This window comes from Oncorhynchus clarkii, chromosome 23 (assembly GCF_045791955.1).
Source record: "Oncorhynchus clarkii lewisi isolate Uvic-CL-2024 chromosome 23, UVic_Ocla_1.0, whole genome shotgun sequence".
NCBI lineage: Eukaryota > Metazoa > Chordata > Actinopteri > Salmoniformes > Salmonidae > Oncorhynchus > Oncorhynchus clarkii.
Window position 1 is genome coordinate 10,402,139 of NC_092169.1, and position 24,273 is coordinate 10,426,411.

The 24,273-nt window shown below is 44.1% G+C and overlaps 1 protein-coding gene across 1 annotated transcript; it reads right to left on the reverse strand.

Annotated features, from left to right (window-relative positions):
- Positions 1-3,460: 3,460 nt before the first annotated feature.
- Positions 3,461-20,031, reverse strand: LOC139381710 (rap1 GTPase-GDP dissociation stimulator 1-like). Its single transcript, XM_071125437.1, has 14 exons — positions 19,768-20,031; positions 16,131-16,235; positions 15,105-15,227; positions 13,646-13,771; positions 13,262-13,390; positions 12,934-13,059; positions 12,646-12,789; positions 9,288-9,419; positions 8,946-9,080; positions 8,617-8,742; positions 6,380-6,519; positions 6,123-6,249; positions 5,165-5,293; positions 3,461-5,067 (listed from the first exon to the last, which is right to left on the reverse strand). Exons 1-14 carry the CDS (start codon positions 19,778-19,780, stop codon positions 4,940-4,942), a joined length of 1,683 nt encoding a protein of 560 aa, XP_070981538.1. The 5' UTR covers positions 19,781-20,031; the 3' UTR covers positions 3,461-4,939.
- Positions 20,032-24,273: the final 4,242 nt, after the last annotated feature.

The following is a 24,273-nucleotide window of genomic DNA, read 5'->3' on the forward strand; positions in this document are numbered from 1 at the left end:
TGAGTCAATAAGTAGTCAAACTTTGTTATGGCAAGCCTAAATAAGTTCAGCAGTAAGACTTTGCTTAAAAAGTCATATAATCATTTGAATGGACTCATTCTGTGTGCAATAATAGTGTTTTTAATGACTGTCTTGTCTCTGTACCCTACACATACAATTATCTGTAAGGTCCCTTTGTCGACCAGTGAATTTCAAACAGATTCAACCAAAAAGACCAAGGAGGGTTTCCAATGCCTCGCAAAGAAGGGCATTTATGGGTAGATGGGCGAAAAATGTCAAAGCAGACATTGAATATCCCTTTAAGCATGTTGAAGTTATTAACTACACTTTGGATGGTGTAGTAATACACCTAGTAACTAGAAAGATACAGGTGTCCTTCCTAACTCAGTTGCCGGAGAGAAAGAAAACCACTCAGGGATTTCCCCGTGAGGTCAATGGTGACTTTAAAACAGTGACAGAGTTTAATGGCTGTGATAGGAGAAAACTGAGGATGGATCAACAACATTGTAGTTACTCCACAATCATTTAAATTTAACTAGGCAAGTCAGTTAAAAAAAATTCTTATTTACAATGACAGCCTAGGAACAGTGGGTTAACTGCCTTGTTTGTTCAGGGGCAGAACAACAGATTTTTCCCTTGCTCAGGGATTTGGTCTCACAACCTTTCAGTTACTGCCCCAATGCTCTAACCACTAGGCTCCCTGCCGCCCCAAATACAATACTAACCTAATTGACAGAGTGAAAAGAAGGAAGCCTGTACAGAATAGAAATATAACAAAATGTGTATCCTGTTTGCAGCATGGCACTAAAAGTAATACTGCAAAAAATGTGGCAAAACAATTCACTTTTTGTCCTGAATACAAAGTGTTATGTTTTGGGCAAATCCAATGCGAAACATTACTGAGTACCACTCTCCCTATTTTCAGGCATAGTGGTTTCTGTATCATGTTATGGGTATGCTTGTAACCGTTAAGGACTGGGGAGTTTTTTAGGATAAAACATTTACGGAATGGAACTAAGCAGAGGCAAAATTCTAGAGGAAAACCTGATTAAGTCTGCTTTCCACCAGACACTGAGAGACCTTTCAGTAGGTCAATAACTTAAAACACAAATCTGCACTGAAGTTGCTTACCAAGAAGACAGTGAATGTTCGGGAATGGCCGAGTTACAGTTTTGACTAAAATCTACTTGAAAATCTATGGAAATACCTGAAAATGGTTGTCTAGCAGTGATCAACAACCAATTTGACAGAGCTTGAAGAATTTTTAAAATAACAATGGGAAAATGTTGCACAATCCAGGTGTAGAAAGCACTTAGAGACTTACCCAGAAAGACTCACAGCTGTAATTACTGCCAAAAGGTGATTCTAACATGTATTGACTGAGGGGTATGAATACTTCCAGTATGTAAATGAGATATTTCTGCATTTAATTTTCAATACATTTGCAAAAATGTCTAAAAATATGTTTTCACTTGAGTGTGTGGACAGGTGTCTTTTATACAGGTAACAAGTTCAAACAGGTGCAGTTAATACAGGTAATGAGTGGAGAACAGGAGGGCTTCTTAAAGAAAAACTAACAGGTCTGTGAAAGCCGGAATTATTACTGGTTGGTAGGTGATCAAATACTTATGTCATGCAATAAAATGCCAATTAATTACTTAAAAATCATACAATGTGATTTTCTGGATTTTTGTTTTAGATTCCGTCTCTCACAGTTGAAGTGTACCTATGATAAAAATTACAGACCTCTACATGCTTTGTAAGTAGGGAAACCTGCAAAATCGGCAGTGTATCAAATACTTGTTCTCCCCACTGTAGTTCAAAGCTTCTGCTCTTTTTTTAGAAGCTGTGGGGAATGCTGTATCTGGTCTATACATGGCATGTAGGTTTCGCAAACTGGGATTTCGGGGAGGGGAATGGGCAGAGTATATGCAAATGAAATGCTGTACTATTTATAATAGTTAAAAAAGTGTAGTGTTTTATAGAACTGTGTTTTTATTGCAGACATTACTTTAGTATTTAGTACAGTGTTTCTGTGTGAATAATAATGTAGTATTCACTATAATAATCAACAGTATTCTACAACATTCTATAGTAAAGTACTACACACCATACTACAGTGTGTAGTGTTGTATTCTACAGTATACTACGATTTACTACAGAGTTCTGTAGTATTCTATAGTAAACTGTAGTAGTGTTTCATGTGTGCTTCCTGTCTGTCTAGTGCTCACAGTCTCTGGGGAATGCTCTGCTAGAGTACAAAGAAGATGTAAGAGTCCGTGACATACGAATGACATTCAAATGTCACACGACTTGTACGCTTCCATAGATAACTTGGTATACTGTGATACACAGATCTAACATGGATGGCTCTTACAGATGTCTATTTCTAGTGGTATGTGGTCCTAAATGTTTATCCCACACAGATGACTTGGTACATACTGCAACAGAAATGGAAGCCACTGACATGACGGTCACGCTCCAGGTTCTAATTCCAATGTTGCGAGATGTGCAGTGCGACTCCAATAAAGACAACCTGGTATACAACCATGTTGGTTATAGAGGTGGTTATCTGATTAGCTCAGGGTGCAGAACTTGGGGCAGGTTGGCAGCAGTGTTAATGACACACTCAGGACTCAGCTGTGCTCTGCCTGGTGTGAGACACACGCACATACACACACACGCGTGCGCACGCACACACACACACACACACAAGAATACTGTCTGGGCCCGTGGCCCAGTATCCCACTCTCCTGCGGAGATCACCCATATGTTGGCCACTGTGCAATCTGTGAAAATCTGTGGCTACCCAATGATACACGTACAAGCATGTACTCACACACATAGATCACACTCGAAAACACACACACACACACACACACACACACACACACACACACACACTGAGACTCATTTCAATAAGGAGCCCTGGAGAAGCATCTACTGTACCCTAAAACTATGTTGCCACCTAGTGGTTAGAATGGTTGTCTTCCTTTCTAATGTGCTACATTGTTGTTTCCCTGTCCTTCTACAGGCGGGACATACAAGGGCTTTTTACACAGTATGTATGGTGTAAAGCACAGTACGGGCCTTTAAAACCCAACTAAAACATGACCTCTCCTGTAACCACGGAGGCTTTACCACAACTCATTCTCCTCACAGGGAAAGAGCCTAAGGGAGTCTGTGTGAAACAATGTGTTAATCAGTGTTTCGAATACGTTAGCAGAGTGAGAAGAGCAGCCACCATGTTCGGAAAATGACAAGTAGACAGCAGACCCAGTATTTAATTGTAGGGGGAAAAAAGACCAGCAGCCCTCCTCCAATTTTTTTCACCTGTCCTATGTTTTCAGATCAGTGCAGACGAAGGAAAGGAGACAAGGACAGGAAGTCTTTTAGAGAACTGAAACACACCCGCAGTCTTTCATATATACTCCAATGAACAGAAAAGAGTCACAGGCCATGGCCATTCATATTTTTATTTGATTTCCAGTTGTTTCTGTAAGCCACCCTTTTTAAAACATCAAAATAGTTATATTTCAAAGATAAATTCAATAACAACAACTCAGCTCCCATTGAGTAGCTTATTGGGTACTATTAAGGGCAGACAGAGGGACGGAGGGCTGTTTTCAGTTGATATTCACTATGTAAATGCTTTTGAAATAGCCAGCCAGTCTCCGTTGGGCTCTAGACACCTTAACAAATTGGTCTTAAAAGGAGTTGGATGAATCAGCGGGGCTCTGAGTGCAACATTAAAGCTCCCTTCATCACGAGCCCTTTGCTGCCCCAGCATTCACACAACATATTGATCTCTTTTCATCAGAATGTTGGAGCTGGCACCCAGTGGGAAAGCTGCCTGACACTCTCACAGCTCTGTAATGATTACCCTGCCCAGTGCCCACCCACCCGGGCTCTTACATAACTAGGACTGAGCTAGATGTGTCAGTGGGAATTTTTTTGGGGGATAAATGTCTGGAGATCTTCCCTCCGACAACATGGGATAAAAACCTCTTAGGTCTACAGTTACTGTTATCTTCCTGGTACCTGGATGACAATCAAAGAATACTTTGGAATAAACTCCAAACGCCTCACACAATTGTTAATCAGATTAGATTTCTTACTTCCTCGCGCACAGTTTTAACAATTAGAATGTACTTTGGTAAAAGATCATGATTGAGATATTGACTTTGAATGCTTTTCTTGTCCTGTACACTGTAGATATTGCCAAGAGAATCTCACTATACGAGATCCACAGAGAAGAGACAGGCATGGTCATATTCTTGGAACATTTACATCCATATACATTGGTCAATACAGAGCATATATAGAACATTACATTGATAAACAGTGTCAGATGTTAGTTTTATGTTTTCCATTGAGGGTTAACACATTAGATGCTATGAATAGTAGCCATCGTTAACTCTATGGCGCATACATACTCAAACATTTCCTTTGACAATATACACTGATCCCTACAGGAAATCTACATAGTGTACATTCAACTGATTGGTGTACTGATTAGAATACCTATTTCACACATACAGTAAACACTCTTTCTACAGATGGTCATGATGAGTGAACCGGGGATGTTGTGATTCGTGTGCGTTTTACATGGGTTGGCTCATTCAGCTTGTGCTTCGAACATCGGCAATCACCTTGTTACCTCTCTGTCAGATTGGGTTGGTCAGTCCTTGTATATCTCTGTCCAACTGTGTTCTCCATAGGCCAGGTGAATGAAAACCCAGCTTTGGAAGACTGTCAATATGTCTTTTCAAACCCTCCACCTCTTTTCCCCTTTCAGAGCGAGGGATGGGTTGTTCTCTGGTGAAGTGCGGTTGATGGGTAGGATGGTGTGGTCACGGTAGTAGGGGTGATTGTGGTGGCACGTGGTGCGGAGAGTCTATGATCACATTGACCAGGGCAGTGGTCCGGTCAGGACAGTCTAGTTCGTTTCAGAGAGCATTGCCAGCACTGTGTCGGCCTGTGTGGCTAGCTTGGTGCTGGAGTGACCAGAGAGCTTGGTGAGCGTCTCCTTCAGGTTTAGAGATTCCATTTCTTCCTTCATCATGCCTGAGAGAGTGAGAAAGAAGTAGAGAGAGGACATGCGTATATGTGTGTGTGTGTGTGTGTGTGTGTGTGTGTGTGTGTGTGTGTGTGTGGTACCTACTGGAGTTGGCCAGGCTACAGATGAGGCCTAGGGCGCTGAACTTGACCTCCACTGCCCCCACTGGGTCTTCCAGCATCTTCTGCAGTGTAGGCAAGAGCTCTGCCTCCTGGAAGGATTCCTGCATGGAGTCTGGAGAACAGCAGGACACACACGCACACACACACACAAAGAGTGTGTGTTAGTCTCTCATTTACAGTAAGTACATTACGGTATATGTACGTTGGTATGCGGGGGAATTAGTATAAACTAGAATAAGCTTACAGTAATTCGCCATTGTAAAATATGAGCTGATATTATTACATTAGCAGTATATTATTACATACCGATAATAATATAATATATACTGACATTATTACAAATATACACTTTGGTATACCAAACTTTAGGAACACCTTCCTAATTTTGCCCTCAGAACACCCCCCTTTTGCCCTCAGAACAGCCTCAATTCGTCGGGGCATGGACTCGACAAGGTTGTGTCAAGTTGGCTGAGTGTATTTTGGGTGGTGGACCATTCTTGATACACACAGGAAACTGTTGAGCGTGAAAAATCCTGCAGCGGTGCAGTTCTTGACACAAACCGGTGCACCTGGTACTTACTACCATACCCCGTTCAAAGGCACTTAAATCTTCTGTCTTGCCCATTCACCCTCTGAATGGCACATATACACAATCCATGTCTCAATTGTCTCAAGGCTTAAAAATCCTTGTTTAACCTGTCTCCTCCCCTTAATCTACACTGATTGAAGTGGATTTTTACAAGTGACATCAATAAGGGATCATAGTTTTCACCTGGATTCACCTGGTCAGTCTAGGTCTTCATGTTTTGTATACTCAGTGTATTAGTTTTGGTTACTGTCAGTAAACCTGTATCTAGTTATATTATGCTAGTCCAAATGGTACGTTTAGATGTATTGGTCTTTCCCTCTGAATGCGCTCAAAGGATGGAAAAATCCCTCACCAATGTCAATGGCAGATGCAATCGCCAGGGCAACCAGGGCTTCATTCTGCATGATGACGTGTTCACTGGTTGCCATAGAGATGAGGTGACGCACCCCATCTGCTTTGGTTACAGCGTTGATGACTTCCTGTCAAAGTCAGGAGGGAGAGAATCAGCCTCTAGAAGAGATGGGGATTACGTACTGTATGTATGGTGTGTATGCGTGCGTGTGTGTGTGGGTATGTGTGTGTGTGCACGCGCATGTGTGTGTGTCTCACCGGAGCACGACTGTGTCTAATAAGGGCAGCCAGGAGGCGGTTTGCCTCTCCCCTGACCCCTGCATGGTCCCTTGCCTCACACCACTCCATGACCCTCGCCAAGAGAACCTCATCTTTGCCCAGCACCGTAGCTGCCTCCTCTGACAGAGGTCGAAAGGAAGGAGCGGAGGAAGAGAGAGTCGGAGATAGAGAGCGGGTGTGAGAGATTGAGATAAGGGAGAGAGTAGAGATGAGAGAAATATGTTGGGTAGAAAGGGATGATTGAACGAGAGGGATATAGAGGAGAGAGACAAAAAAGAGAAGGCAGGAAAATAAAGAACAGAAAGGATCCGAGAGGGTGAGGACATTAGAAAGTGTCAAGGGAAAGGGGATTGCAGAAGTTAGAAAGAGAACCACAGAGACGGGCAAAGAAACAGTCAAGATTGAGGTGGGCTAGTGAGTAAAGAGAGCAGGAGTGAGAAAGCAGACTCAAGAGTGGTGACTCCCTTTAGACTAGTGTATTACCTCAGTAGACTCCAGTAATCAAGGGGAGCCACAGTACCCTGCAATTTACCGTGACAGGTCATAGCAGCGCCTGTGGCGGCTTGGCATTTACTCTATTGTTTGGCGCTGAGACCTCCCACAGACAGTGTAAATAGGCTGTGATTCCAACAGTGCCGTTGGACATAGTATAACATTACAACATCTAATGGAGCTGAATTAACTATCAATTACAGATGGTTGGTTGTGGGAACAACAGCCCTGTTTCACACATTTATCACAACTAAAATGACTCCCACCACATACAGTTTCAGCCAAGTGTATTTGCACACTTGCACTTTTCTTACAATTCCCTACTTGTTCAATTCCCTACTTGTTCAATTCCCTACTTGTTCAATTCCCTACTTGTTCAATTCCCTACTTGTTCAATTCCCTACTTGTTCAATTCCCTACTTGTTCAATTCCCTACTTGTTCAATTCCCTACTTGTTCAAAAAATACTTTGAAATTGAAAAAGGTCTGTCCTTGAGGTTTGATAATGCTGTGTGGTTGCTTTGCTGCCTCTGGCACTAGGGGCCTTGAATGTGTGCAAGACATCATGAAATCAGCAGATTACAAAGGTGTCTTGGAGTGCAGCGTTCAACCCAGTGTCCAAAAACGGTTTCTCTCCAAATCACACGTTAAAAAAACCACCCAGATATGGTTCAAGAAGAAACGTTGCACAGTTCTGGAGTGGCCAACGATGAATCCAGATTTGAATCCCATCGGAAATCTATGGAGAGATCTGAAAGCAGTTGGTGGAAGGCACACCTCAAACTTTAAAGAATTGGAGTAGTTGAAGAGTAGGGCAAATTGCCAGTAGAAAGGTGCAGCCCATTGATGGCTACAAGAAGTATTTGTCTGTAGTTATCTTGGCCAAAGGCTGTGCAACCAAGTACTAGCTCCGGGTGCCAAACATTTTGTCAATGCCATTTGTTTCTATTTTCGTAATTAAAATTGTAAAAGTAACGGTGCTACATATAGGTATTTCTTTGTTGAATTTTAGCATCGTATTTTCAGAAAATGTCCATAACATATATCATTGTACCATCTAAATCACTGTGAAATATATTTTCACTAACAAAAAAATTGTGTTTTTACAGCTGTTTGAAGCTGGTGGACCAAAACCTCTGTTTGAAGCTGATGGACCAAGACAGAAAGGGTCATCAGCTTCAAATAGCTGTAAAAACTAAATTTTTGTTATTGAAAATAGACGGTACAATGACTCCCTACACTATTGTTTTCTCACATAAACTGAAGAATTTTACAGCCAGGAAATGAGTGCGAGTTCCACTAGATAAAACAGCCAGAAAGAACAGTTTTCCCACTGCCACTCGGGCGGGAAAAATCAATAGGCAAATATCACAGCCAATCACAACACTGGCAGGTAAATAATACTCTGAAACATTATCATTCCACTGTTAGTGCCAGATATATTATCAACATTTTCTGAATTGGTTGTGCAATGTTGAAAATATAATAATAATGTGTGGAGACCAAAAGTATTTTTCCTCAAATTTCTACATATTTTAAAAGAAATAGGGATTTTTTTAAAGAAAAGTGCAAGGGTCCCAATATGTTTGGCTGCTACCGTATAATTACCTCTATTCCGGCTAAATGCATCATGCCTTTATGATTTTAGCTTAATCACATACAGTATAACCCACACATCTACACTGAGCACACACCCCTCTTCCACCATACACCTTTTCCAGTCACCTTGGCCATCCACCATCATGCGCAGGGTGCCCAGCAGTTTGAACTGCACTGGGGGCATGTCAGAGCGCAGCAAGGTCCTGATTCTCTCTGTTACCCCGTCCTTCAGCATCCTCACCTTATTAGTGGCTGAAACACCAGGGAGAAGAGGGTTCAAAGGTCAGAGCTGACAGTCCTGAGAAGAGCTTACAAGAGAATACCATTAGTGATTCCTTTCATGGTGTCAGTTTGTAATTCAGTGGTGGGGTCAGTGCGTGTGTGTGTGTGTGTGTGTGTGTGTGTGTGTGTGCGCGCATGCATGTGTGTATGTGGTTATCCATCCTAATGTGCACCTGGGATGGCCAGGTTTCTGAGAGCGCTCAGTCCGGCATGCTGGACGGACACATCGCCTTCGTCCACATGCTGCTCTAGCAGGGTCAGGATATGAGGAACCACCCCCAACTCCAACATCTTCACACAGTTACTGTCTGAGGAGGTTGAGAGAGGAAGGGCGATAGAGAGAGGGTAGAGAAGAGACAGTGAAAAGATACAGAGAGAGAAAGAGGTGATAAGGTAATCAAATATGAAGATAGACAGGGGCATAGAACATCAGAGACGGGGGAGAATCCATTCTCATGTCAAAACCAAATCAGACAATGCAGATAAGTCAATCTGAAGGCATTTTGCCATCTTACCGTTCCTGGCAAAATTGGCGATGGCCAGGGCTCCAGATAGCTGCAGCTGAGTGTTGGAGGACTGCAGCCAGGAGAGCACGTCCTGGTACACCACCCCTGTGCCCTCGCCGAAACACTTCTGCATGGACTCATCTAATGCACCAAAACACAGCACACAGGGAAAGGCAGCACATCAGACTAGTCAACCACCAACTATACATTTTTTGTGATCAATGTTTCATTTATAATTTAAATGTTTATTTATTTCACCTTTATTTAACCAGGTAGGCTAGTTGTGAACAAGTTCTCATTTACAACTGCGACCTGGCCAAGATAAAGCAAAGCAGTGCGACACAAACAACAACACAGAGTTACACATGGAATAAACAAACATAGAGTCAATAACACAATAGAAAAAAAGTCTATGTACAGTGTGTGCAAATGAAGTAAGTTAAGGGAGGTAAGGCAATAAATAGGCAATAGTGGCGAAATAGTTACAATTTAGCAATTTAAACACTGGAGTGAAAGATGTGCAGACGATGAACGTGCAAGTCAAATGGCAAATGTACCTACGGGGGAAGGATGGACAGCCACTCAGGAGGAGGATTTTTTACTAAAGTGGAGATAGAGGCCATGCTAACCGAGATTGATGCAGGCCATTTCGGAGTGAAGTGCAACATCGACCTACACGCTGATTCGGTGAGTGAGTTCATAAAGAAGTACATTGGAGATGTTGTACCCACTGTGACTATTAAAACCTACCCTAACCAGAAATCGTGGATGAATGGCTGCATTCGCGCAAAACTGAAAGCGCGAACCATGGAAAGAGGTCTGGGAATATGGCTGAATATCAACAGTGTAGTTATTCCCTCCGCAAGGCAATCAAACAAGCAAAATGCTGGTACACGGACAAGGTGAAGTCGCAGCAGGGTCTACAGGAAATCTCAGACTACAAAAAGAAAACCAGCCACGTCACGGACACTGACGTCACGCTTCCAGACAAACGAAACACCTTCTTTGCCCGCTTTGAGGATAATACAGTGCCACCGTCGCGGCTCGCTGTGTTAACCCTCAAAAGGCTGCTGGCCCAGTCAGCATCCTTAGCTGCGTCCTCAGAGCATGCGCAGACCAGCTGGCTGGTGTGTTTACGGACATATTCAATCACCCTCTATCCCAGTCTGTTGTCCCCACATGCTTCAAGATGGCTACCATTGTTCCTGTACCCAAGAAGGCAAAGATAACAGAACTAAATGACTATCGCCCTGAGGCACTCACTTCTGTCATCATGAAGTGCTTTGAGAGGCTAGTCAAGGATCATATCACCTACACCTTACCGACCAACCTAGACGCACTTCAGTTTGCATACCGCCCCAATAGGTCCACAGACGATGCAATCGCCATCACACTGCACACTGCCCTATCCCATCTGGACAAGAGAAATACCTATGTAAGAATGCTGTTCATTGACTACAGCTCAGCATTCAACACCATAATACCCTCCAAGCTCATCATCAAGCTGGAGGCCCTGGATCTCAACCCCGCCCTGTGCAATTGGGTCCTGGACTTTCTGACGGGCCGCCCCCAGGTGGTGAAGGTAGGAAACAACATCTCCACTTTGCTGACCTTCAACACTGGGGCCCCACAAGGGTGCGTTCTCAGCCCTCTCCTGTACTCCCTGTTCACCCATGACTGTGTGGCCATGCACGCCTCCAACTCAATCATCAAGTTTGCAGACGACACAACAGTAGTGGGCTTGATTACCAACAACGACGAGACAGCCTACAGGGAGGAGGTGAGGGCACTCGGAGTGTGGTCAGGAAATCAACATCTCACTCAACGACAACAAAACAAAGGAGATGATTGTGGACATCAGCAAACAGCAGAGGGAGCATCCCCCTATCCACATCGACGAGACAGCAGTGGAGAAGGTGGAAAGTTTTAAGTTCTTATGAGTACACATCACAGACAAAAACAGCTTCTATCTCAAGGGCGTCATACTGCTAAACAGCAATCACTAACTCAGAGAGGCTGCTGCCTCCATTGAGACCCAATCACTGGCCACTTTAATAAATTTATCACTAGTCACTTTAAACAATGTCACTTTAAATAATGGCACTTTAATAATGTTTACATATCTTACATTACTCATATCACATGTACAGTACAGTATTTTATACCATCTATTGCACCTTGCCTATGCCGCTCGGGCCATCGCTCTGGCTGGCCTCCTTCAACCACTCCCTGTTCCTCATTGCCCCTGGTCCCATATATCCCTGGACTTTGTCACCGGTCTCCCTCCGTCAGATGGCAACCCCACTGTGGTAGATAGGTTTTCCAAAACTGCACATTTCATTCCACTTCCCAAGTTACCCTCAGCCAAGGAGACGGCCCAGTTTATGGTGCAGCATGTCTTCCCGGATCCATAGACTTCCGGGTCGACATTGTCTCCGATCGGAGTCCTAAGTTCTCGTCCAGGTTCTGGAAGGCATTCTGCACCCTCATTGGGTCATCGGCCAGCTTGTCCTCCGGATTTTATCCTCAGTCCAACGGCCAATTGGAGCGAGCCAATCAGGACCTGTAGACTACTCTTCGCTGCCTCGTCTCTGTCAACCCCACCACCTGGAGTACACCAGCAACTCCCTTCCCTGCTTGGCCACTGGACTCTCGCCCTTTGAGCATTCCTTGGGTTACCAGCCCGTGCTCTTCCCTGAGAAAGAGGAAGAGGTCAGCTGTCGCGTACCTGGAAGAGAGCCTGGTCCACTCTTCTTAAGACCACCTCTAGGTATCGGCGACAGGAGGATCGCCACCGGACCCCATCTCACCGCTATCGGCCCAGACAGAGGGTATGGCTGTCCTCCAGTGATTGCCCCTACGGGTGGAGTCTGGAAAACTTTTCCCTCTGCTGTTTGTCTTCTATTGCCCCGTACCCTCTGTATACATCCCACTTTCCATGGGTCTAGGATTAAACCTTTGTCTCACAGCCCGTTGTCTCCTGTTTCCAGTTCGTCTTGTCTCATCTTGTCTCTTCAAATGTCCCAGCATGTTTTCTGTGTGTTACCTTCTCTCTTGTTCTTGCTTTATAGTCTTCCCGGTTCTGACCTTTCTGCCTGCCCTGAGCCTGCCTGCCACTATGTCCCTTTTAGACTCTGCTTTGGACTATGAACCTCTGCCTGCCCTTTTGTCATGAAAAATATTTTGAGAACCGAACCATCCACCTCCTGTGTCTGCATCTGAGTCATATTCTGAGTCGTGAGAGATGTGAGCTGATAGACAGTGAAATGGTGTGTGTGTGTGAGTGAGGCATGGACACAGAGGGTTAGGTTGAAGGGGAGGATAGTAAAGGGTTTCTGGTGCCTCCAGGTCAGGTTGAGTTCCTTACCTCCCAGCAGGAGAGACACGATGAGGTTGGAGCCGATCTTGATGCTGCAGAGATCATGGGGGTCAGAGCCACCCTGTAGACCTCGAATCATCTCAGACAGAGCCTTAGGCACCCCCGACTCCACAAACTGCAGCTTTAGCACGTCTGACAACAGCAGCACAGGAGGGGTGTGTTAGTCTGAGCACACATTCATTCAACCCTTCATGTGAAAAGCATAAACCCCATACAGCCTATTTCATCTCGCGTGTCTCTGTATAAATTATATTTCAGGCCCTTGTCCAGACTCACCACTCTCTCCCAGGGATCCCAGAACCTCCAGTATGATGTGTCTTCTCTCTGCGTCAGGAGCCCGTTTCAGCTGGGCTGTCAGCACCTCTGCCACGCCCACCTCTACCAGCGCCTCCCGCGCCGTGTCTGCAGGGATCAGAGGCCAAACGTTTTTGTCTAAACCTTTATCTAACCAGGTCTTTCAGTTATGAAACAATTATCATTCACAGATAAGATGTGAGGAACACAATATCAACTGGTTCAAGTCAGTATACAGTGTAAAGTCTCCAAAACAAATGAGTCATTCCTCGTCTCTGTGACCCTCTAAAGTTCCTCTGGTGGTCCTCACCCATGTCGGCCAGGTTACAGAGGGCCAGCAGACACACGTTGACCAGTGGGTCATTCTCTGGATACTCCCTCATGATGGCCACCAGCCTGGGGATCACCCCACTCTGCACCAGCTGATCCTGCTGGGCCGCTGAGAGAGGGAGGAGGAGAGAGAATAGAGGGAAAGGGAAAGAAGGAGGGAAAGTCTAATGGATTGAGACTGAGATAAATAGACATAGAGAGGTGGAGGCACACACATCCACACACACAAAATCCACCAGGACAAGCATTGCGTGCTAAGATTACAGATTAATTGAATTAATATGGTAAAATTCATCCTGTCATTGCAGGTGAAGCCTGATTCCCTGTGGGAAGGCCCCGGCCTGCTAGAGTCAGTCTCACTCACTGTTGTCGAAGCAGATGCGTCCGATGGCTCTTCCAGTGTGGAGCAACAGTTCCTCATCTGCACTGTTCAGCAGGGGCACCAGAACCTTCACTAGCCCTGCCTCAATGCACGTGTCCCTCACGGCCGCTTTAACACAGGGACAGAATTTCATCAACCTCTGATTCTACCCACAGTGAGCCTATGGCATTGGACTGGATCTTGGCAGATGTAAATGAAAAGTACTCTAGGCACTGTCAGTGAGTGATAACCAAAACCACCCCCTCATTTTTGGTTTAGGGGGTGGTTAGTACTGAATGCAAATAACTGAGTGGCAGAGGTGCTTTAAGCATAGCACAGAATAATGCATAGAATAAATAACAATGTATAGTGAAAGAAGGACAGGGCACATCAGTAACAGATATTATGCATCGATCCAGTATCATCTACATAAAGTTAGAATGTGTCAACATCAAATGTGTCAACATCCATAGCAAACTTATTTTGTTTTAATCAGTGAGTCTTTCTGACACAGTATGAGTCAGAGTAGTAGTGATTAAGGCCTTGCTTCTCTACATTAAACTCAGATTGCAGGCTGGTCTCAGACTAGACGTAACATAGTAAATGAAAATCGGTGACACTAAAATTAGTATGATATGTTACGTTTGGTATGGTTACATAAAACAGAAGGTTACTTAAGGCAAAAACTAAAGTAGCATTGTTGGTCGGGGTGGGTGTATAACGCAAACGTCTAGCAACCCAAAGGTTGCGTCTTCTAATCTCATCATGGACAACTTCAGCATTTTAGCTACTTAGCATGTTAGCTAAGACTAACCTTAACCCTTTAATCTAACTCCCAACTCTAACCTTAACTCTAACCTTAACCCTAACCCCTAACGTTAGCGTTAGCCACCTAGCCACCTAGCTAATGTTAGCCACAACAGATTGGAATTTGTAACATATCATACGTATTGCAAATTCGTACTATTGTACAAATTACAATTTATATCATATCATATGAATTGTAATTCGTAACATATCATACAAAATGTATGATGGACATCGACAAATTAATGCATACCATACCAAACCTAACATACAGTATCATACTAATTAGAGTTTTCTGGATTCTCGTTTACTATGTTACGTTTATGTAACAGTATAACTTTAGACCGTCCCCTCACCCATACCCGGGCGCGAACCAGGGACCCTCTGCACACATCAACAATAGTCACCCTCGAAGCATCGTTACCCATCGCTCCACAAAAGCTGCGGCCCTTGCAGAGCAAGGGGAACTACTACTTCAAGGTCTCAGAGCAAGTGACGTCACCGATTGAAACGCTATTTAGCGCGTACCACCGCTAACTAAGCTAGCCGTTTCACATCCGTTACATTTACCCCTGAGTCCAGGTTGCAGATTGGTATTCATGCCCCATACCCCCTGTCCCTTTGTCTACAGTAGTAGGGTGGCATCTAATCTCACCTTCCCTGGCCATTTCTGCCACCACCAGTGCCACCTGTTTGGTGAGGAGACTCTTCTTTCCGAGGGACTGGGCCAGGATGGGAACGATACCACTGGAGGCAATCTCCACTGCGGCACCCTTCTCTGGGGACAGATAACACTTATATGGCAACTACCCCTGGGTATGGATATAGAATAGAATGGAATATAACTGAGGATGGAAAACTACCATTGGCTCCATGGTAACATAAATATCTTTATTGACCTATAGACAACTTGCTAATTGTTAACCCGAAATTAGTTCTGATACAAAACTCTTGCTAATGTACTGTAAGTGTCCCAGCAGTAGATATAATTCCATTTCCTGTCAATCTTCTCTGTGTTGAGATTGATCAGGATCACTGGGTGCAGAGGTTGTCTTCGGCCTTCCTCTTTCTACTCTTGTTTCTGATTAACAGTGACTCTAACCCCTCTGTAAAGTCAGGAGACCAGAGAGAGAAACTAAAATAGAATCCTCCTCTGTTGAGTTTGGGAGGCAGATTCATTGTCATTAAAGCAGCAACGTGCAATAGACACAGAGGAAGACCTGATATTAGCATTTCCCCTTTCAAAGAATGACACAACAGCCAAGGAGGCAGGTCAGGTTGTCAGGCTACGCTGCGCTGCTATGGTAACGTCCCCTTGCCCGTTTTTGAGGGGAACCAAATTTAGCTGCCCGTGCACAGTGCAACTTCAGATAAACTGGATATTTGCTGGAGCAGAGAGAGAGAGAGAGAGAGAGCTGGAGAATAACCTGAACTGTCCCTATCACACTTCCTTCCGTTCATTTCAAGGGGGGAAGGACAGATTCCAAAACAACCTGATGAATAACGTTGAGATAATTTAAGCTGAGACGATAGATCCACATTGCTACTATAGTTTCTAGAAGCTATGGCCTTGCTTGCCATGGCCAAAGCAATGCCATAAAAGCTGACTGATGGGAACAGGCAAGAGTGAGATTGATGAATCAGAGGTCAGTGTCTACTGCAAATGTGTGTGTAGACTCACTCTTCTCTAGTAGTACAGCCAGCAGGGTGTCCAGATGAGGCTTCAGCTCCTGCTCTACCAACTCCGTGCTCACACTGATGGCATTCAGTGCCTCAGTCAGGGAGTCTGCAACATATACAGACACAACACACACACACCAAGCGCACACACACCCTCACAAGCACACACACAACAAGCACAAACACACAAGCACACACACACACACACACACACACACAACAAGCACACACACAAACACAGGAAGAGAGACACATCATGTATTAGTCATATCCTCCTGCAGAACAACTACCTTGCTCACATATACAACAAAATATTCCTGTACAAATAATACATGCTGGTAACCGTACACCCTGATGCTGTATAAACATCAACACTGCAACTCCTCATGAACCTTCAGGATCTTCCAATCTCATAGTGGCTTACCAATGCACATACAGTGCCTTGCGAAAGTATTCGGCCCCCTTGAACTTTGCAACCTTTTGCCACATTTCAGGCTTCAAACATAAAGATATAAAACTGTATTTTTTTGTGAAGAACCAACAACAAGTGGGGCACAATCATGAAGTGGAACAACATTTATTGGATATTTCAAACTTTTTTAACAAATCAAAAACTGAAAAATTTTGCGTGCAAAATTATTCAGCCCCCTTAAGTTAATACTTTGTAGCGCCACCTTTTGCTGCGATTACAGCTGTAAGTCGCTTGGGGTATGTCTCTATCAGTTTTGCACATCGAGAGACTGACATTTTTTCCCATTCCTCCTTGCAAAACAGCTCGAGCTCAGTGAGGTTGGATGGAGAGCATTTGTGAAGAGCAGTTTTCAGTTCTTTCCACAGATTCTCGATTGGATTCAGGTCTGGACTTTGACTTGGCCATTCTAACACCTGGATATGTTTATTTTTGAACCATTCCATTGTAGATTTTGCTTTATGTTTTGGATCATTGTCTTGTTGGAAGACAAATCTCCGTCCCAGTCTCAGGTCTTTTGCAGACTCCATCAGGTTTTCTTCCAGAATGGTCCTGTATTTGGCTCCATCCATCTTCCCATCAATTTTAACCATCTTCCCTGTCCCTGCTGAAGAAAAGCAGGCCCAAACCATGATGCTGCCACCACCATGTTTGACAGTGGGGATGGTGTGTTCAGCTGTGTTGCTTTTACGCCAAACATAACGTTTTGCATTGTTGCCAAAAAGTTCAATTTTGGTTTCATCTGACCAGAGCACCTTCTTCCACATGTTTGGTGTGTCTCCCAGGTGGCTTGTGGCAAACTTTAAACTACACTTTTTATGGATATCTTTAAGAAATGGCTTTCTTCTTGCCACTCTTCCATAAAGGCCAGATTTGTGCAATATACGACTGATTGTTGTCCTATGGACAGAGTCTCCCACCTCAGCTGTAGATCTCTGCAGTTCATCCAGAGTGATCATGGGCCTCTTGGCTGCATCTCTGATCAGTCTTCTCCTTGTATGAGCTGAAAGTTTAGAGGGACGGCCAGGTCTTGGTAGATTTGCAGTGGTCTGATACTCCTTCCATTTCAATATTATCGCTTGCACAGTGCTCCTTGGGATGTTTAAAGCTTGGGAAATCTTTTTGTATCCAAATCCGGCTTTAAACTTCTTCACAACAGTATCTCGGACCTGCCTGGTGTGTTCCTTGTTCTTCATGATGCTCTCTGTGCTTTTAACGGACCTCTGAGGCTATCACAGTGCAGGTGCATTTATACGGAGACTTGATTACACACAGGTTGATTGTATTTATCATCATTAGTCATTTAGGTCAACATTGGATCATTCAGAGATCCTCACTGAACTTCTGGAGAGAGTTTGCTGCACTGAAAGTAAAGGGGCTGAATAATTTTGCACGCCCAATTTTTCAGTTTTTGATTTGTTAAAAAACTTTGAAAAATCCAATAAATGTCGTTCCACTTCATGATTGTGTCCCACTTGTTGTTGATTCTTCACAAAAAAATACAGTTTTATATCTTTATGTTTAAAGCCTGAAATGTGGCAAAAGGTCGCAAAGTTCAAGGGGGCCGAATACTTTCGCAAGGCACTGTACATGTCAAATGTATTGCACTTGTTACTGTTGGTGCAATTCATCTCAGCCAAACACATTAGCACATAGAGTATAGGACCAGAGTGATATGAATATATGAATACACAGGCAAAGAGGTCAAGATGCGTCATGGGTTGTACATCAGAGACAGCGAATGGGTGGCTGGCAACGGTATCCCCCATGCCAGAGGCTAGGAGTAGAAGGGAGAGAAGTGGGGAATGTGTGTGCGTACATTATTTCCGCAACATGCCTCTGTCCCCTCCAGCTAGCAAATATCGGACTGCTTGGTGCGTGACGCTGTCTTGTCACATCCCACACTTTTCTGCTTGATGATGTTGTTGTGACAGGGGACACTGTGTGCGTGTGTGAGTGCATGAGTGTTTGGGGGGCGGTCTCCCCGTTCAGGCTCTCCATTGGTCTCCCTCCATACAGACAAATTAAATAATTATCATACAGTATATACATTACATATATATATAAAAAATTCTCTATATATAAATGACTTTACAACTTCATTGAACCTATCTGAAAATAAAGCGATATGAACTAAAAAGAGCAGAGAACCCTTGACTTGAGCGCAGAGAGTAAGAGAGAGTAAAGCAGAGCTTAGTCAATGTGTGGGTGTGATAGTTAGCTGTCCTCTCTGCTGTGTCGTCAACACATACTTTCCAAGCAGAGCCACAGACAGAGAGTAATCACCTTGGCTAATCCCTGGTAAGCAGTGGGAAAATAGAACCTACAGTAGGGGGCTATCAGGGTTAGATATAGGCCCGGAACGATACCAGAATCGCAATACTCGTCATTATCGTGGCAAGGAAACTAAACGTATTTCGTAAAACAGCCCCAATGTTGGAAACAATCATCCAGAGTCCCATTTATTTCATTACCAAGCTAGAGCACACAACATTTTACATACAGCAGGTTTTTAAAGGACCAAAAGACTTTGGTCTGCTTCGTGTTTTTATTTTTGCCATGGAAAAAACATGATGATACTGGTATAGTTACGGCGATACCTAGTAAATACACAGAGTCAAGTACCACACAGATCCCAATTTCACAGTTTCCGTTTGTCATTCATAGTGTGTGTGCATGAGTGCGTGTGTGCATATGTGTGAGAGTCTAGGGAAATGCTGCGTACAGCAGAGTGTTAATCTGTTCCACTGATATAGATATAGCCCCCCCCCCCCCCCCCCCCCCCCCATGGTCCTTATTACCACTGACATACCACAAACGAGGTGCTTCCTTTAGGTATCTCCAGCCCTCCCATCTCTCTCTCTCTTTCTCCCCTCCTCTCCCTGTCTTCCAGGGTTGCTTCAGAGACATCCCGCTGTGCCCTGTCTCTGTCCCACAATGTTTACCTGGGCCTGTAATGTCAGCCCATATTACTATGACCTTTAAACACAAGACAGGGAACTAAAATAGACAGGCTGATTGTGTCTTGGAATCTGAGCTACATCCTTGTTGATTCCCACTGTACTGTACATCCCCTGCTCCAAATATTGGCAATGCCTCCACTGCTATACTCACTCATTGGCATGCACACGCTGTAACGGAGGTTTTCAGAAAGGGTTTTTCTACTCACCCACGTCGGCCATGGCTGCAGGTCGGCAGGCGCTCACTACTGTCTCCCTGGGATTTTATCCCGGCTCTCTGGCTTCCTTCCTCTGCCGATACTGTATGTGTGTGTATGGGTGTATGTGTGTGTGTGTGTGTGTGTGAGAGTGTGTGTGTTTGACTCAGTAATGAGAGAGCAGCAGCCCTGCTTCAGGCCAGGCGTCCCCTGTCTTCAGTCACTGCGCTTGCGTTCTCTCTCCCTCTCCCTCTCCCTCTCCCTCTCTCCCTCTCTGTCTTTATTTCCCTCTGTCTCACACACAGTAGACACTGTCTCTCTTCTCTGTACCACTCACTCCCTGCCTCTGTTTTTTAATTCTCTCTTGTCTTTCTCCTTCTAGTTCTCTCTCACACAATCCCTCCCCCACCCCGCCCTTCTGCCTCTCTTTCTCTCTCTTTCGCTCTCTCTCTCTCTCTCTCTCTCTCTTTCTCTCACTCCCATCCATGCTCTCTCTATCTCCCTCCAGCCCTCCTTCTCGCTCCCTTTCTAATACGCTCTAAATCCTAAATCTCTCCAAAGCTCATCAGTCGACTATTAGCTCCTAGGAGACACTGAGACTGAAATACAAGAAGCCACAACAATGACGCAAAAACGGATTCCCTTTACTGGTCCAGCCTCCCTGTAAACCTTTAAAGAGGAACAATAACAACAAATAAAAAAATCATGGTTTGATTGCTAAATAAAGGTCATAATGCAATATAAACTACAACACAGAGGCTACTGTGATAGGACTATCACTAGTATACGACATCATCTTATTACCTCTTATTACATCATATTTCCTTCCTATCAATAAGACTTACTGGGCCAGCAGAGCGTGAGACCTTAATTTCATAAGAAGTAGCTAAATGAAGCCACACCGGCGACACGTAATGTAAAGTATTACAAATCCAGATAGAACCTATTACTGTAGGGGTGCCAGGAAATTCTGGGGCAGATTAAGAGGCTCTGTGAGCTAGTTGATCAATACTGGTAGATCACAAACCTCTATGTGGGCAGTGTTAACACCAAATTGATACCATGAATAATTTCCTTACCATGCCCATGGTTGTGTATAGAAGTCACCAACAGAGGACGTTAAAGAGAAGTCCAGTTTAGAGCCACATAGATAGTTCCATTTCTGCTGCCTTGGTTTTGAACAGCAGGTGGCAGTTTAAGACAGCTCATTAAAACCAGAGTTTCTTCCCCCAAGGTTGGTGATTCAATTTTGTTTCTCCAACTTACATCCTTGTGCTGCCAATTCATCACCATCTGGAAATGCAGATACCGGTCAGACAATGGAACGTAATTAATTCAGCCCTTTTATCACTATTCGTGACAGTTACGCTATCTACTGAAAAACTGTCATGCAAAAATGACAATGCCATTGTCCAAAGCTTTAGTGTCGTGTTTGATCCCTCCACTCAATACTAATAATGTGGACAAAATATCAAGGCCTATTCTTTGTATATGAGTCATGTCCCACTCGGGATGAAGAGGACTAAGTAAGTAAGTCTGTAAATAGTTGCCCTCTTATTGGCTTTCAAAATGGCTATCTGCTTCTAACCCCATGAACGAAATCCATCATGACCCGACAAGACATGTTATCACAGGACAATCATAGGAGAAGCACAGAGAATGTAAGGAAACCCAAGTCTCTCTGACCAGGTTGGCCTCAAAGACGGTTGCTCTGACACAGTTTAACAGGGATTTCCCCCCCAGACAAGTCAGCCTAATGTATCAGAGGGTCTGAATAGGCCCCAGAAGGTCATGTTAGCTGGGTTCCTGGCCACTGAGGGACTATTTAGCCTCATAGAGTCCGACCTATGGTAAGGCTTCAGAGTTATTAGAGAGACAGATCTTACTCAGTGATACGTCCATCCCAGACTCAGATAAAGTGAATTACATGGCTAAGTGCATCGTTGTATGCTAGATGCTCCATACATACACAGGGAATCATATTTAGTTAGACTGACGCAACAAAACCATTCACTTTTATTCACAGCATGAGGAGTGTTTTCTTTGAGTGCACCTGCCACAGAGACAACACGTAACCAAATGACCTACCAATCTGATTGGAGTTACAGTTCAGATAACTGTTTAATGGACAGAGCAAGTTTAAGATCAGCCTCTGGGGTATGTTAAGAGAAGACTCCAGGAGCACTTCTGAAGTGCATCAGCTCTCACGGCGGAGAAGCACGGATTCGTATTCACACAGGTTCCTTCCTCATGTCATGACTTATAACAGAGACATTATTTACACTAATGCACAAGAGCATAAGGGCAGCTTTGTGATTCATTGTGCCTTTCCGGATTACGTCAAAATCAATGCATCAGGCATTCTCTAAATTCCCTTATGTAAATGTCTGTGAAGTAGGGCTGTAGTTCATGTTGTAGTTCTTGCATCAGAGAACCACATCTGGTCCAGACTGAATGAATCTATTTCACAGCCTTTACGTATGGTATGTGACAATGATAGTGGATGCTGTAGTGCTGTCAGCAGTGCACTCCCTCCCTCCCTCCCTCCCTCCCTCCACCTGCCACATGAATCCAGTTGTGAGGGAAGGAAGGTAATTTCTGGGAGAGGTGCTGTTGTCTTCCCCAGACAGCCTTCATTAGCTAATGGCCTTGTCCACAACTAATCAATTCAGTCTCCCAGACATCCATCTTCAAACCTAGACAGTACGCAGTCACATTCTGTGCTCTCTTTTTTTCACTCTCTCCCACCCTCCTTCCTTCCTTCCTTCCCTCCCTCCCTGTTTCTCTATTTTCTCCTCATTCCATCCCTCCCACCCACTCAGAAACCCTGTTTTGTTTCTGTCTGTCTTTTACCCTCAGCAGTGACATTGGAGATACTGTACGTGTTCATGCATTTCCCTGTTCAACTGCCCAAGGGGCCTGTCATGACGCAGTGTGATTTTACTACAGTCTCCTCAAAATAACTACCAACTAAATGATAACATTTATTCAAATAAAAACTATTATCTGTGAAGTCGTATAGGACATAAGAGGGCCATTCAAGTAAAATGTTTGGCAATCGAATAAGTACCCTAAAGGTTTCAAAATTGATAAGTTTATCAGTGGGTGTGGGGTTCTCTCTCTCTCTCTCTCTCTCTCTCTCTCTCTCTCTCTCTCTCTCTCTCTAACAGCTGGGGCGGTGGACCAAGGCTCTATGGGGGGGGGGGGGGGGGGGGGGGGGGTCAGGGATGTTACCCCCTGTGCCAGCTGAGACAGCTCCCAGACCCTACACCCTCATCAAATATTGAACAGCACGAACACACAGGGATCCCCTCCATCCCCTGGAGAGTACCCACGTCATGCAAATCATTTGAAGCATAATGACAACCCTACAGTACACTCACAACTGCATATTTAAAGACTATATGGAGGGAGACGTGCACCCCTTGACCTGGGGCAAAAATACAAAATGAAAGATCCAGAGTGAAGATACACCGCACACATCTAAACACACGTGTTCTCTCACTTTTCTTCATTTGCTCTCATGTGGAGTGTAGAGATTTTACAGTGCCAGAGGCTCTTAGATAACTACTTCAAGCTCACTTTTATAGATGCCGCCACTGTGTGTTGTTTTGCCAGATGAAGCTGTAAACTGATCAATCAGAGAGATTTGACACATACTGATGAATTCCTCAAAGCCATCCTGGACCATTATGCCAAAACTCTCAAAGCCTGAGATATCTACGCTCAGACTCAAATCCCAAAGCTCTCATATGGCTTACAATAACACACATGATCCTGTTTTGATTTTCCTTAAAAAAAAAGCTTGCTACAATGTGGAAAAACATCAATTTCTGCAGTAGTTCTGTGAATCTGTTTGCCTGGTATGGTCCCATGTGCTAAACATCTACCCTGTACAGTGTTACAGTAAGTATTAAACTGTAAAACAAAGACAGAACTTGTATAGTTGCAAAAAATAGACTTTGTACAAAAATAGAACGGTTATTTTACTGTGGATTTTCTGTGACCCATCATTGCCCCTTGCAAATTACTTTTAAATCTCTGACAGTGCACTGCCCCCTTCCTCTTGGCCTGCTTAAACTCTGATCCTCAAATCCTTAAGCGTCATGAATCCTACCCAAGGAGAATCCATTAATTCACTCCTCTCTCCTTCATGATAATTCAGTTTCATGCTGGTTTCCTGCTTCTTCACTCTCCCCCACCTCTCCACTTACATCCAATATTCCATAACTCCTCACTATTTAGAGTGTAAAACCCGCCCACTCTGACACAGGCAAAGGAGGTGAGGGCAATCTCTTGAGGCATGAATTCTCATTAACTGTGCAGCACAGTAACAATTTAAATGAATAGGGGGTTTCTTTCGTCTACATGTGTAGAACATCTCTCATTATAAGTATGTGAACATCCTGAAGGAGAAAGAACAGCAGAGGAAGGTATAGGGACTCATAGTTCAATATTTAGCATGTACCGTATATTAATCAGACAGTTAGCTGAGCCAGACTTGCATTAAATCATCTG